At 66.8% G+C, this 14,590-nt stretch overlaps 2 protein-coding genes across 2 annotated transcripts; one reads left to right on the forward strand and one right to left on the reverse strand.

The window, feature by feature from the left end:
• The first annotated feature begins 148 nt into the window (after positions 1-148).
• SHMT2 (serine hydroxymethyltransferase 2) lies at positions 149-4,847 on the forward strand. Its single transcript, XM_063359286.1, has 12 exons — positions 149-275; positions 1,346-1,543; positions 1,654-1,733; positions 1,961-2,161; positions 2,245-2,326; positions 2,541-2,663; positions 2,787-2,926; positions 3,125-3,290; positions 3,366-3,465; positions 3,739-3,894; positions 4,158-4,265; positions 4,409-4,847. Exons 1-12 carry the CDS (start codon positions 252-254, stop codon positions 4,534-4,536), a joined length of 1,506 nt encoding a protein of 501 aa, XP_063215356.1. The 5' UTR covers positions 149-251; the 3' UTR covers positions 4,537-4,847.
• Positions 4,848-5,702: 855 nt separating this feature from the next.
• NDUFA4L2 (NDUFA4 mitochondrial complex associated like 2) lies at positions 5,703-13,293 on the reverse strand. Its single transcript, XM_063359118.1, has 5 exons — positions 13,278-13,293; positions 12,076-12,292; positions 8,168-8,256; positions 6,228-6,288; positions 5,703-5,985 (listed from the first exon to the last, which is right to left on the reverse strand). Exons 2-5 carry the CDS (start codon positions 12,130-12,132, stop codon positions 5,929-5,931), a joined length of 264 nt encoding a protein of 87 aa, XP_063215188.1. The 5' UTR covers positions 12,133-12,292; positions 13,278-13,293; the 3' UTR covers positions 5,703-5,928.
• Positions 13,294-14,590: the final 1,297 nt, after the last annotated feature.

A 14,590-nucleotide genomic window follows, 5' to 3' on the forward strand; every position in this document is an offset into this window, starting at 1 on the left:
CCGCCCGCTGCCCCCGGGATGGGGGGGGGGGGGGGGGGCAGGGATGGGGGGTGCGTACGGCGCCGGGACCGGGGTGCCCCCGGTTGGGAGGGGGCGGGGGGTGCTGGACCGCCAGTTTCCCGTCGGCCCCCGCGGTGCCGGCAGCCCCGTGGCCCCGCCCCACCCGGCGGCGCGCGCGGCGGCGGGGGGCGTGGCCGGACCGGGACCGGGAGCGGGACGGGGACCGGGAGCGTCCTGCAGCGCCCGGTGCGATGTGGCCGCTCCGCCTGGGCAGGGTGAGTCGCGGAGCTGGGAGGGGGGTCCCGGTGCCCGTGGAGGGGTCCCGATGCCCGGGGGGTGTGCCGGTGCCCGGGGAGCCCCAGTGCCCGGGGAGCGCCGGTGCCCGCAGGGAGCCGCGGTACCCGGGGGGCTCCCGGTACCGGAGGGAACCCCGGTGCCCGCAGAGGTCCTCGAGCCCGCAGGGTGTCCCGGTCCCTGGAGTGTTCTGGTGTTCTCGGGGGGTCCCGGTGCTCGGGGGGGGGTCCGGGTACCCGCGGGGGGGGATCCCCGTGCCCAGGGGGTCGCTCCCTGCGTACCCGTTTCTCCCGGCCCCCGCCCGGCCCAGCGCTCCTTTGCAGCCGGGGGCTGCCCGGCGGGTGTCGGGGGCAGCAGCTCCCGGTCCCGGTTCCCACCCGCCTCCCCCCCCGGGCCGGGCAGCGGCACCCCCGGCCCGGCCGCCGCCCCCGCGGACTTTGTGTCCATCCCAAAGTCTCCGCACCGGGGCAACCACCGCCGCCGCCGGCCTTGGCCTCTGCCCGGCGACCGCGGGTGATGCAATGGCGCGGCGGCGGTTACATCACCCGGCACCGGGCACCGCCGTCGGGGCGAAGCGGGGGGACACACGGTTACCCCTCCGGGACCTCGGGAGGAGGGGAGCAGCAGGGGCCCCCCCGTTGTGCACGGTGCTGCGGGGGGGGGGGGGGGTGCTGCGGGGGGACCCCCGCAGCACCCACCCCCCCCCGCAGCACCGTGCACAACGGGGGGGCCCCCGTGGGGTGGGCGAGGGTCCGTCTGTGGCGCACGTGCTCTGCACCCGCTGCCGTCACCGCTGCTCCGACACCGGCGGTGAGATGCTTCTGCCCCAGCCGTGGGCCCGGGAGACCGTGGGAGGGGAGGGAGGCATCCCCGTGTGCCTTGTGGGGACCTCGGGGGTCCCCGTGTGTCCACTCTGGGGGGGTGGCGCCGGTGGCTGGAGACAGAGCCTGGCGCTGTCACCTGCAGTTCCAGGGGTGTTTTGAGGGTAAGGGGCCCAGGCACCTGCCTGTGCGGGGTCACAGCCTGTCAGCCCCCCCCCTCTCCTGCGCAGGCCCTGCAGCGATGTGGTGGCCTGGTGGCCACCGGCAGCCAGCGGGCGCAGCACGGCACCGCTGCAGCGGCTGCCACGGGGCACGTGCCCAGCTGGACGGGGCAGGAGAGTCTGGCCGAGAGCGACCCCGAGATGTGGACCCTGGTGCAGAAGGAGAAGGACCGGCAGTGCCGGGGGCTGGAGCTCATCGCCTCTGAGGTGGGATACGGGGTGCTTGGAGCAGGGAGTGGGTGACGGTCCTGGGGGACCCCCTGCTCAGGTGGGAGAGCTGCTGCCCCATCTCTGACCCCTCTTTTCCCTGCCCCCAGAATTTCTGCAGCCGGGCGGCACTGGAAGCCCTGGGCTCCTGCCTCAACAACAAGTACTCGGAGGGGTACCCTGGCAAGAGGTAAAGGGGGGGGGCAGGCTTGGAGGGGTAGGAGGGCACCAGTAGCATCAGGGGTCCTCCCGCAGCCGTGATTCAGCTGCCGGAAAGGTTAAGAGAAGCCCTGGGGCAGGAGCGGGTGCTTCCGAGGGGAGGCTGTTCTCTCCACCGAGGTCTCCTGTGGGGCAGGGTGGGAGGTTGTGGGGCTAACGGGGGGAAGGCCCCCCATAACTGCCTCCCTTCTCCTCCAGGTACTACGGGGGGGCCGAGGTGGTAGACCAGATCGAGCTGCTGTGCGAGCAGCGGGCTCTGGAGGCGTTTGACCTGGATCCTGCCTGCTGGGGCGTCAACGTTCAGCCCTACTCGGGGTCTCCAGCCAACTTTGCCGCCTACACAGCGCTGCTGCAGCCCCACGACCGCCTGATGGGGCTGGACCTGCCCGATGGGGGCCAGTACGTAGCGGGGTTTGGCAGCCCAGAGCCTGCTGCCTCCTGGGGGGCCCAGCCTGATCCCGCGCCTCTGCCTTCCCCTGCAGCCTCACACACGGGTACATGTCGGACATCAAGAGAATCTCGGCAACGTCCATCTTCTTCGAGTCGATGCCCTACAAACTTGATGTGAGCCGAGGGGGGCAGGTTCCTGGGGCAAGGGGGGGTTTGGCCAAGCTGTTGATCCTGGCAGTGCCCCTTGGGTGCCCGAGCTGCTCTGCCATCCCCTGCCCTACCCTCCCTGCGTCCCAGCCGCGTCCCAGCGCCATGGGGTGCTTGGGAGCTGCCTGTGGTTCAACTGAACTGCGGCGCTCAGAGCTGGGTGTCTGTCTGTCCCTCGCAGCCAGCCACGGGGCTGATCGACTACGACCAGCTGGAGGTGACGGCGCGGCTTTTCCGTCCTCGTCTCATCATCGCTGGCACCAGCGCCTACGCCCGCCTCATCGACTACGCTCGCATGAAGAAGGTACAGGGCTGTGGGCTCCGTCCCGGGTGACGGGAGCTCTCGTGCCTGCAGCAGCTCGAGGGCAGTCACAGCCCACTCATGGCCGTGGGGACAGGGATGGCCCGTGACTCCCCGCGTCCCCAGGTGTGCGAGGAGGTGAAGGCGTACCTGCTGGCGGACATGGCGCACATCAGTGGGCTGGTGGCAGCCAAGGCCATCCCTTCGCCCTTCGAGCACGCGGATGTGGTAACCAGCACCACGCACAAGACCCTGCGTGGCGCCAGGTGAGGCTGCATCCTGCCGCCCTCTCCCCGGGAGGATGCCTGCCTGTGGCAGGGGAGCCCAGGCTCTGGGGCAGAGCTGAGCAGGAGGGACCCCCCGGAGGGTGGCAGCGGTGTTGGCACTGCCCCGTGGTTCAGGGGGCCAAGCCTCTGCCGTGGGGTGACAGCGGGAAGAGCAGTGCCAGCTCTTTCTCGCCGCAGGTCAGGACTCATCTTCTACCGCAAAGGCGTGCGCTCGGTAGACAAGAAGACGGGCAAGGAGACCCTCTACGACCTGGAGGACAGGGTCAACTTTGCCGTCTTCCCCTCCCTGCAAGGGGGGCCCCACAACCATGCCATCGCTGCCGTGGCTGTGGCCCTCAAACAGGTCTGTGCCGGGGCAGTGGGCTCGGAGCTGGGGGCGACGCGGGCCCCACGCTGACGTGGTCTCCCCCCCGGCCAGGCCAGCTCGCCAGCTTTCCGCCAGTACTGCCAGCAGGTGCTGAAGAACGCCAAAGCCATGGCACAGGCCCTGCTGCAGCGCGGGTACACCCTGGTGTCAGGTAATGCCTCCTTCCCTGTGCTTTTGGGGACAAGGAGGGACGGGGCTGCGGTAGGTCACAAAGTGGCACCACTGGGTGTCGGTACCACTAGGCAGCAGTGGGGAGCGCGGGTGGGTTGGGGGGCAGAGGAGGGGGTGCAGGGCAGAACCGGGCTTGGGAGGCGGCACTGGGCAGCACAGCGGAGCAGCAGAGGGAGAGGGGGGCTGGGGGTGCTCAGGGCTGGGGGTGCTCAGGGCTGGCCGTCGCTCCTCACCCCTTTCCCTTGCTCCCCAGGTGGCACCGACAACCACCTGGTGCTGGTGGACCTGCGGCCCAAGGGCATGGACGGCGCGCGGGCTGAGCGGGTGCTGGAGCTCGTCTCCATCACTGCCAACAAGAACACATGCCCGGGGGACAAGAGCGCGCTCACGCCAGGGGGGCTGCGCCTGGGTGAGGGATGGGCCCTGCTCGGGGGGGTCTTCCTGCCTCCGTCCAGCCCCTTCCCTGGGGGGTGGGTGCCTAGGCTTTCACCCCAGGGCGTCCCCCCTCTGACCCCTCTCTGAGGGCTCCACGGGGGGAGCTGGAGCCAGTTTCTGTGTCAGGAGGGGCACGGACCCCATGGGGGCTGGGACTTGGGGAGCCCCTTGGTGGGACTGGCCTCTGTGGATGGTGCCCCCGAGCGTCTCCCGGCACTGATGGGCTCCGTCCCCCAGGTGCCCCCGCCCTGACTTCCCGCCAGTTCCGCGAGGAGGATTTCCAGAAGGTGGTGGCTTTCATCGACGAGGGCATCGCGCTGGCCCTGGACGTCAAGAGCAAAACCAGTGAGTGTGTGAGCGGGGGCCCCCAGTCTCCCACTCGCCACCTCTCCTTTGGGGTGCGGGGACTGTGTCCCGAGCTGGTGCCAGCCTCCCGCCTCGCCCGGGTGTGTCATCCCCCCCCTCACTAGCCCCCCCTCCGCCCCCAGGTAAGCTCCAGGAGTTCAAGACCTTCCTGCTGCGGGACGCGGAGACGCAGCGCCGCTTGGCCGACCTGCGCCAGCGCGTGGAGACCTTCGCTCGTGCCTTCCCCATGCCTGGCTTCAGCGACCACTGAGCGGGGGCTCTCGCCCCTCCTGCCAGGCTGGGACAACCTGGGGGCAAGGGGAGGCTTAACACCACCCTCTGCATTCCCCACTCCCCTTCGCCCCCCCAGCCAGCACCTTTGGGATTGGGCGCTTCCTCCCCGGGGTGGGGGGCAGCCCACCCCATCCTGCGCTCAGTGTTAGGGTACAGAGACCCCCCCGAGACCCTGATGGGGGGGAGGGACCAGTCCTTGCTGCAGCCTCGTCCCCTCTGTCCAAGAAAGTCTTGCACTTTTCTAGGGGGAGGGGGGGTCGCTAATAAAAGCAGGGGCCCAGCCTGCCTGCCTGGAGGTGTCTGGGTGCTGAGCGGGGGCGGGAGAGGTCTCGGCACCACGCCAGCGCGCTGTGGGTGGATGTGGGGGCTGGACCCCCCCGTCCCCCTGCCCACGGGCCTGCTGCAGTGTCCCCACGCTGCGCTTCACCCTGCGGGCTCTGAGGGTTGGGGGGGGGTTACACTGAGCCCCAGAGCCAGCCGGGAGCGGCGGGGGGCAGTAGCCCAGGCTGCCCCCTCGCCCCCCGTCCTGTCCTGCTGCTGCGGGTGCAGAGCCGCCAGTGAGACCCTTTGTCCCCTTGCTCCCCCCGGCCCAGCCCTGGCGGGGGCGGCCGCCTGCGCCCCAGCACGTCCCGCTTTCCTGGTGCTCTCCTCCCTGTCTCCTGGCCGTGAATCCTCCGCCGTGGCCTCGGCCAAACCAAACAGCGCCGGGCAGGACTCCCCGCCGCTGGTAAAGGCCAGGCCGTGCCCCATGGCATGTAGCCTGGGGGGGGCCGGGCTGCCCACGCGTGCAGGACACACACGTGCGTCCACATGCCCACATGTGTGCGTGTGACCCCCTCCGCCCCCCCCGGCTCTTTCCCTCTCCAGAGGGGCTGGGATGGGACTGGGGGGTCCCTGGGCAGCCCCTGGAGCGTGGGAGAGCGGAAACGCGGCACCCAGGGGCCATGAACTGCCGCTTCCAGCGGGACGTGAGCCCCCACCCCAGCCTTCCCTGGGGGCGGGGGGGGGAGTTGAAAGTCTCCTGTGTTTATGGGCCTGGGAAACAGCATGCATAATCCATTTTGCTGCTCCTTCCCCCCCCCCCCCGGTAATTTATTACTGTCCTATGAGTTCAATGCAGGCGAGACGTGATGGTGAGCAGCCGTCTGTGCCGGGGGGGCAGCGGTCACATCGCTCCCGCAGTGATGTAGTTTATTGCAGTGGGGGGGGTGCTGAGGAAGCAGTCAGTCCTCTGTGTGCGGTGACCTGTTGCAGAGCTGTGGGGCAGGTGGGAGCCGGGGGGGGGGGTGAGGGGGGGTTGTGGCGGCACTGCTGGGGGGGCAGCCACGTTCTCTCCCACCCCAGCACGGCAGCACATCCTCACGGCATCTCAGAAACTGGGACGGTCCTTCTTAAGGCTCTTGTAGTCAGTGGAAACTGCCAGAAACTGGGGAAGGGAGGGAGGTGAGAGGGGGTCGGGGGGGGTCGTGTCCCCCGCAGCCGTCACTTGGCTCGGGGTGGGGGGGCAGCGCTGCCCTCCCCAGGTCCGAGCATGAGGAACTGGAGGGCTTGTGCACCTCTGCCCCGGGGCTAATGCTACCTCTCCCCCTTCCCCGAGGAAACGCGATGTCTTGCCCCAAAGGCGGCCGTTCCCCCGCCCCAGAGTGCCCCAGTTCACCCAGTGCTCACTTTATACTGGTCCGTGGGGCTCAGCTTATTCCAGGGTTCAGGATTATTTTTTCGATCCCAGCTGCAAGGGGTGGTGGGGCCATCAGCGCCTGTAAGGAGGGTGGGGGAGACAACACGCCCCCCCTCCCCCCATCCCACAGCCTCCCCCCCGCCATTTTACCCCCACTAGTGCCCCCAGCCCCAGCTCTCTGCAGAAATAATCCCCGATGCCAGCACGCTCCCCAGTTCTGCTGTTGCTGGGGGGCTCTGGCCAGGCCCCTCCAGCCCCCCGGGGTAAGGAACTGTGGCAGGGGCTGGGGGGGCTCCCTGCGGGGCTGCTCCCAGACCCCCCCTGCCCTGCCCAGGCTTGTGCCAGGGCCATGGACTGACTCACCCAAACCGCAGCCTGGCTGCCGCCCCAGCACGGGGCTGGCCCACAAGCTGCTGCCCCGGCTGTACGTGCAGGGGTGCACGTCTGCCGGCCCCCCCCCAGCCAGCAGGCACTGCCCCGCTGCACCCCTACCTGGGGGGGGGGGCGCCTCCCTTCTGGCCTTGGCTGCTCTGCCCCCCTCCCCTTTCCCAAAAGCCTCCCCCCACCCCACCATGAGCCCCCCACAGCCTTCACTCCCTGTTTTGGGGGGGGGGGGGGGTGAGCGGAGAGGCTGCTGCCCGCCCTGGTGTCCCTGCCCACCGTGGGCAAACGGGGACGCAGCAGCCACGTGCCGCACTCGTGAGCGTGACACGGTTGTGAGCGTGCAAGCCAAGTGCGCGGGGTGGGTGGTGGTGGGCAGATGAAGTCTTCCCAAAGAGGACGCGTCCCATCCTGCCTCCGGAGGGTGCGGGAGGCCAGCGAAGCCGTGGGATGGGTCCCTGGAGAGAGCAGCTCCCGTCCCCCCTCTCCCGTCCCCCTGCAATCCGCTGGCGCTGGCCAAGAGCAGAATTTTCCATCTGGGAAGATGCGTGTGTGTGTGTGTGTGTGCGTGTGTGCGCGCGAGCGCGCCTCTTGGAGGATGGAGGGGGGGCCGTGCTGCAAATGCAGACCCCTGGAGCGGTTTAACAGCATTAATGTGCTGTGGGGGTGCTGCTGTTGTTTTAGCCCCCCCCCCACACGCATACGCACACCCCTGTGCTTCCACCATCAAAGACAAGGTGCCTGGATCTGCTAATTGCTGAGCTAAGTACCCTGGGCAGCTGGCGTCAAATTAAATCAATGAGCGTTTTACCGGGAGCAAACAAATATTAGATAGGCATTAGACAGTGTGGGGCTGCAGGGACTGCGGGCCACTGAGCTACAAGGGGAAAAAAACCCAGCCTCATGTGCCACAGCGTGTCTGGCTGTCCTGTGCCAATCCATCCACCCGCTACTCCTCATCAATCCATCCTCACGCCGTGCCTCCCTCTCCCCTCTCTCTCTCTCTCTCCCCGTTCATCCTTGCACAGCTTTTTATGTTTGTCCACTCCTCCCTCTTCCCAATCCTTCTCCAACCATCCATCCCACTGGTTTCCCATTCCTCTCCGAATCCATCCGTCCCTACAGTCTTTCCCCCTCTCCATCAGTCACATACTGCTTTTATCTGCCTCGTCATCCATCCTCCCATCCATCCCGCTCCCTCCCGCTCCATCCTGCTCCCTCCGCCGTCCCCGTAACCTCGCTGCGTCTCTCTCCCGCCTGCCCCCGGTTTGCAGCAGCTGCTGCAGCGCCCGCAGCAGCACGGGGAAGGGGCCCTTGTCCCCCTCACCCCCGAGCAAGGAGCAGGTCGATGGTGCCCCTGTTTCCCTTCCCCGCACCGGGCACCTCTGCGCCGGGTTTGGCTGTCACAACCCCCTGCCACCGCTCGCCGTGACGGTGTCCGTGCATCCAGGCGCCTCGTGCACCCCAGCGCCCGCCACAGCCGGGCATCAGCCCCTCAGCTCCCGGGGCACCCGAGTGCCGGGGGGGCCAGGGGCACCCCGACCCGTACCTGACGTCCGGGCTGTACAGGGCCAGCCTCAGCAGGTACAGCACAGCGCTGCCCAGGCCCACACTGATGAAGCCAATGAGGGGAATGAGCTGCAGAGAGAGAGAGAAAGAGAGAGAGAGAAAAATGAAAAATACCCCAATAAAATGAATATTTATCAGGCCGACTGGAGAGTGAAAGGGAGAGCTGACACACCGGGAGATTTACAGGGGAAATATGGCAGAGCAATCCTGTAGCTGGGCTGCGGTACACAGTGTAGCTGTCAGCTTGAGTGACTGAATTAAAAGAGGGAGAGAAAAATCGGCTCATGTTGGAGAGGAATTGGATTTGGAATGAGGAATCACTTCGCCTCCGCCTGCTGCTGCCCAGCGCGGTGCTGGCTGGTGCGGCCGCAGGTGAGGGCCCCGGTGCCGGTGCGCGCGGTGCCCCCGCTCAGGGCAGCCCTGGCCAACGATTCCTCCCCGAGGGACACGGCTCAGGGCTGCAGCCCCCCGGTCCTCCCTGGACTCTGCGCCCCTCCCGCACCATCTCCCGACAGAGCACGAGGTGAGGAGGGTTCGGTTCATCTTCCCCAGCGCCTACGGCAGGGAGGGACTGGGACACGCTGGGGCCAGGCGTCCCGCTGGTGGCCGAGCAGCTGGGTCCAGAGCAGGTCTCGGGTGGCAACGCAGCATGTGGGGGGGCACTTGGCCACCTCTCAGCAGGCATTCCTCCGTGCGCACAGGGGCTTTCATCACGCCTTTGCAGGGCGACCAGCTCCATCTTCTTGCCTCCACTCCCCCCTCCACCCGCGCTGCCAATCCCCTGGTGCCCGGGGGGACGCGGCCTCAATCGGAGCTGAGACGAGGCTGCTTTGACCTCCCCCAAATTGCTGCGGCCCCCGCGCCGGGGAAGACGGTCTGAGCGTAATGAACCTCCCGCTAACCCGCGCCCCTGGGAAGGCGAACGCGGCCGGCGCCTCGCAGTGCCCATTAGCGCGGAGCGGGGAGCGGGGGCTGGCGGCGCCACCAGAGACGCACACGCCGCGCCGGCCGCATTGCCAGCACCTGAGCACCTGGGTTATATTTGCAGTTCTGCTTGGCTCTTAGCAAGAGTCCCTGAACCCCCCCCACCCACCGCACAGTGACTCAGTTTCCCCGCTCGGATAAGACTGAGCGGGGATAACTCTAACACGTGCAGCAAAGGGGCTGTGCAAACCCTTCTGTTCTCCGCCAAGCAGCCCGATGCCCTGCATGGGGCGGGGGTCTCGCAGAAGACATGTGGGCAGTCAGATGTGTGTCTCCCCCCCTCCCCAAACGCTCCGGGCCCAGCCTTCGGTCCCCGGCTGGACCCTCCCATCCCCTCCCGGTGCCCCCAGCGCTGCTCGGCAGCGCCCATGCCCAAGCCAAGCCGTGCTCGCATCGGCTGATGGAGCGCCTGGCAGATGCCAGCGCCGATTCGGGAGGTGAGAGGCATCAGCAGATAATGATCTTTTGCGCCGTGTGCGGCCGGGTGCCAGGAGGATCTGGCAGTAGCCGCTACCCAACTGCGCCGGCTAATCAAGACGAACTCCACAGCGCCGGGAATTGCGGTGTCTGTTGGAGGAGATTCGGGGCGATGGGTTCGTCTCACCATCTGCTGCTGACACCTTCTGGGTAATTAATGCCTGGGAAGAATTAAGGGTAGGGGGAGCTGGGGGAACCGCTCACGCAGCCGGCGAGGGGCTGCGGAGCTGCAGGTGCAGGCAGTGGGGCCTGTTTTCCCCCAAGACGCACAAAAATAAACAAGATGTATCGAGAGCTTGACCTTAAGCGTACGGAGAGTCAAAATGCTGCTTGTGTGCGTGCAGCGTTTGCCCTTTAACCCCGACAGTGGGGACCTGTTGGGAGTGAGGCAGGCGCTGCCCTGCTCCCCGGCACCCCCGTCTCTGCCGGCAGCGGGGCCGAGCCCCCCCGGCATGGCACAGCCGGTCCCTGCCGCTGCCCGGCTGCTGCCCCTGCCACCACCCAGCGCTTCCAAGTGAGCCGGCAGTGAGCCGGCTCTGCCGGAGTCGGGCTCTGGCCCTCTTCCCGCTGCTCGGGCTACAAAAAACGCAGGAAGAAGAAAACAAAGGCGTGAAGGTGCTGGGTGAGGGGGGGCCCCTGTGCCTGGCCGGGGTGGGACAAGCGTCCCCTCCCACAGCAGGTGTGTGGAGGGTGGGCCACGGTGCTGGGCTCTGCTCGGTGCCCCCCGAGCCGTGCAGCCCCCAGACCACCGTGCCGGGCAGGTCTTGTCCTGCCAAAGCTCCTGCGCTCCGCTGCCACGGGGCTCCTCTGGCAAGGCTGGGACATTAATCACTGCCAGGCACGCGGCAGCCGGGCTGCTGCGGGGGGGAGAGTCTATTGCCAGGTGAAAGTGCTGCTGTACCTGCCCGGCACGAGCTGCAGCTTGATCACGTGTAGTGGACGACATGTCAACAATTGCCCCAGCAACCTCTGCCGGCAATAATCCTGCCTAACGGTGCCGGGCACATGCCAGGCACGTCACGTACAGGCACCCAGGACCACCCCCCCTCCCTTACATGTACTGTTTGGGGGCCTCTCTGCGTCCCCCAAGGCACACACAGTCCTCTGCTTGGCAGCTGGGGAAACCATGGCAGGCACAAACAGAAAAAGCCCCAAATCTCCCCATTCCGCGCACAGAAACAGGCAGCAGTGCCGTGCAGCTGGCGCAGGAGCCGTGCCCCGTGCTGCTCTCACCGAGGACGTGAAGAGCACCTGGGCGTCCCGGCTGCCCGTGCCCCCGCTGCTGGCACCCGCCTTCCCCTGGCAGAGCCTGGTCCCAGGTGCCTCCGGCTCCATCCCTGGGCTCTCCAGCGCTGCCCGTGCCCGCCGGCATGCTCAGCCATGGCTCCTCGTCCTCTCCAGCCTGGCTGCTCTGCCTCCCCCAAACCCAACTGCCAACAGCTGACGTGACTCTCAGCCCGGCGCCTGCAGCTCGTTAACCCTCCCCAGGCCACCAGCCCCTGCCAGGTCCCCACTGGGAGGGGACGGGTGAGACGGGCGCTGAGGACCCTGCTTCGGGAGGGGACCCAGCCCGGCAGCAGAAGAGGACGGTCCTGGCAGGGTGGGGACACTCGCGCAGCTGCCGCTGTCTCGGAGGGTCTGTGGGTTTTGAGGGTTTAAACATCTTTGTACGCAAACCCCTCTGCTTGGAACTGGGATGGCGAGGCACAGGGACAGATCTGAGCTGAAAGGGTGGGAGTTTGCACTTTAAACCTGGGGCTGCTGGGGTGAGTGGGGAGGGGGCTTGATTCCCATTCCCACCCCCCAGAGATGCCCCTGGAGCAGGGTGTAGCCGGGGGAGGACACGGAGCAGCACCCTGCACCCAAGCCGCTGCTGGCAGTCGTGCCTGTCGGGGTAAATAGGAGCGTGGGCAAGAGTCGCCCGAAGCCCAGCCCGGTCAGCAGAGGAGCCCCAGTGGCGCTGGGTGCAGGGAGCGGGTCTGGCAGCACAGGGTGGTCTCAGCTCTCCCCAGCAAAGGGGGGCTGGGGGGCGCTGGGACCTCCCGGCTCACCTGGAGGATGCTTTGAGAGCCAGGAGGAGAGTGTGAAGGGGAAGGTGGCGAGCAGGGACAGCCTGGGAAGGCACAGGGAGGGCAGAGGAGCTGGACGGGGAGGCGGAGAAGGGGCTTGGGGAGTGGGAGGAAGAGGGGGCTGGTGAAGGGTGCAAGGGGCGGCAGAGGGCAGGAGGAATGGGGGGTGGGAAGGAGGGAGAAGTGTATGGGGAAGCGCAGGGTCCCCAAGGCACATGGTGAGAGAAGGGCAAGGATGAGCCCGGGGGACAGGGGCTGCGGGGGGGGTCCCTGTGAGGAGGAGAGGGGCAGAGAGATGCAGAGGGATGGGGGGAGACGGGGTGGGGGTCCATGGAGGGAGAGGGTGTGGGTGACTCACTCCGGGGTGACGCTTGACATGCCGGGAGAACATGGTTCCGAGGAGGGGGCCCTTCATGGCGAGGGTGTGGGGACGGTCCAGCTGCGATGGCAGGTTCCCGAGTGGCGTCGGAGGATGGAGGGTGGGCAGGAGACGTGAGGGAGGCGTCTGTGGCTGGGCTGGGAGGGACGGGGCGGGACGGGACGGGATGGGGATCCCGGCCCAGGGACATGGCGAGCTGGAAGGGGAGAGGGAGGCTGAGGCTCCGGCCCTGAGCTCTGGCTGCTCTCTGCGCCTCCCCCAGCCTCCCCCATGGCGAGCCCCAGTGACCGGGTTAACGACGAGCCTTGGGTCCGGACCCCTGAGGTCGCTGCACCCCCCCTGCACCCCCAGACTGCATTTGTGCCTCAGTTTCCCTCGCTGTACAGGGTGCCAGCCCCTTCCCTCCACGTGCGAATCCTTCACAGGTTGTTCCGCACCTTCCTGCCCGGGCGAACGATGAGTCGTGTGATTTGTTATGACAACTTCGCCGGTGTTTGCTGCCTCCCCTCAGCGTCCGTCCCCCCCCCTCCCATTTATGATAAATGACATAACACCCAATTTACATTTAGCAATGCAAATCTCCCTGGCAGTAACAGATGCTGCTGTGCATATGGAAACCAGCTATTTGTATCCACTGGCTTTTAACAAAAGACTGGGGAGACGGACGGAGCAGGCAGCCAAAAGCAGCAGCCTGGAACTGAGCAGGGACTGGGCGCCCCCAACCTTTATCTGGGGGGGGGCTGGTCACGCTCTGGCAGTGGCAAGAGCCAGCGCAGCCTGTGTTTTGGGGGGTGGCTGGGGGCAGAGCATGGCGAGTTGGTGTGTCACACACTTGATGGGCACAGGGGGGTCCTTGTCACACACCCCTTCCCCTGGGGGCTCCTGGCCAACGCCAGTGCCCCCCCCCAGGCCAGTCTTTGCTCATGCAGACACATACACGCACACACATGCACAGACGGACAGCATACACGCTGGCACGGCGGCATCGCTTGCGCGTGAACACCCCTACGCATACAGGCACACACACGCACACAAAGGCTCTGGGAATTCTTTTAGGCGCTGATTTGTGAGCCCCCCCCCCGACTTTGAAATTTTGGCTTGGAGCACCCCAGGGGGCCTCTGCGCTCCCAACACAGCCCGGAGCCCCACTGCTGCCCCCCCAGCCCAGCCTCCCTCCTCACCTCAGCACCCTCCGCCTGGCACAGCCCAGCCCCGTCCGCGCCGCCCCGTCCCCACCTCATTTCTTTCAGCAAAGTGTAAAAGGACAAAGGGGAGAAACTTCACTGGAGTGTGTGGAAATAAATAAACAAGACCTGAACTGCAGCCAGCAGCGCCATGTTGAGGCCTTTGTTGATATAATTAGAGTTTTGAAACAGGATTGATTAAGTGCCACTCCCCAAGACGGAGTGCATCCTGCCCTCGGCACGGGCACACGCGTGTCCTTCGCTGCCTTCCTCTGCCAGCGCCCGCGGCACAGGGGCTGTGGGGTGGCGTATGGGGCGGGGGGGTGTCAGGTCGCAGCAGAGGTGTGCGGGGGGAGCTCACGGGGCACGTGCGTACGGTGGGACTCGCGGGCAGAGCCATCACCCCTTTGGAGCACTGAACCCAAGCGCGGAGAAGGGTCCCAGGAGGGTGTCCAGCAGCATCAGGAGCCCTGGACATCGGGGGGATCTCGGTCCCATCACAGCCAGGGCTGCTCTGGCAGCAACCTGCAGCTCTGCACCCTCCCAGCCCGCGCCCCCAGCTCCCTGCGGACAAGCCCAGGACTTCCAGGGATGCAGCGGGATTCCCAGCCCACAAAGCCCAGCTGCCTCCAATGCTCATTGATGATTGTAATTAAGAGACAGTTTAATTCTGTGCTGTGCTTCCCTCTCCTGTGGTGATTGCAGCACGTGCCCTGTTGCTCAGGAGCCCTCCTGGGTCGCTGCCCGCAGCCCCCTGGCAACGGCCATCGAGGGGCTCGGCCCTGGGGGGGGCTCCAGCGCTTCCCCCCCCCGGCACTGAGGGAGACACGACGGACGCCAGCGAATAGACACTGATGGAGCTTCTGCTCTTTCATGGCTGCCCCTGCCCGGCACCATGCAGATCTGACAGGTCAGCACTTTTGGGGGAAGAACGGGACAGCCCACAGACGCGTCCTAGAGAGAGAAGGAATTGCAGCGGCTGAGGTGGGGAAGCGTGCACACGCGCGGACACACGCCTGCAAAGGCAGAGCCACGCGTACGCGCGAGTGAAGGCAGCTCTGCACTGACGCACACGCGTGTGCACGGAGACACGCCCCTGCCTGCACACACACGTGCACGGACACCTGCGCACACACACGCCCCAGCAGATGTGCACGGACACACGGACACATCCCCCGTTACAAGCAGGCATACGCTTGCACACGTGTGCACACACACACGCCGCCAGTGCGGTCCCTGGCCCCACACAAGGGCTATGGGGAGCTGCCCCCGCGTCGTGGGGAGCGGAAAATACAAACTGGGGGGGGTGG

This window comes from Chroicocephalus ridibundus, chromosome 24 (genome assembly GCF_963924245.1).
Source record: "Chroicocephalus ridibundus chromosome 24, bChrRid1.1, whole genome shotgun sequence".
In the NCBI taxonomy this organism is placed as follows: Eukaryota; Metazoa; Chordata; class Aves; order Charadriiformes; family Laridae; genus Chroicocephalus; species Chroicocephalus ridibundus.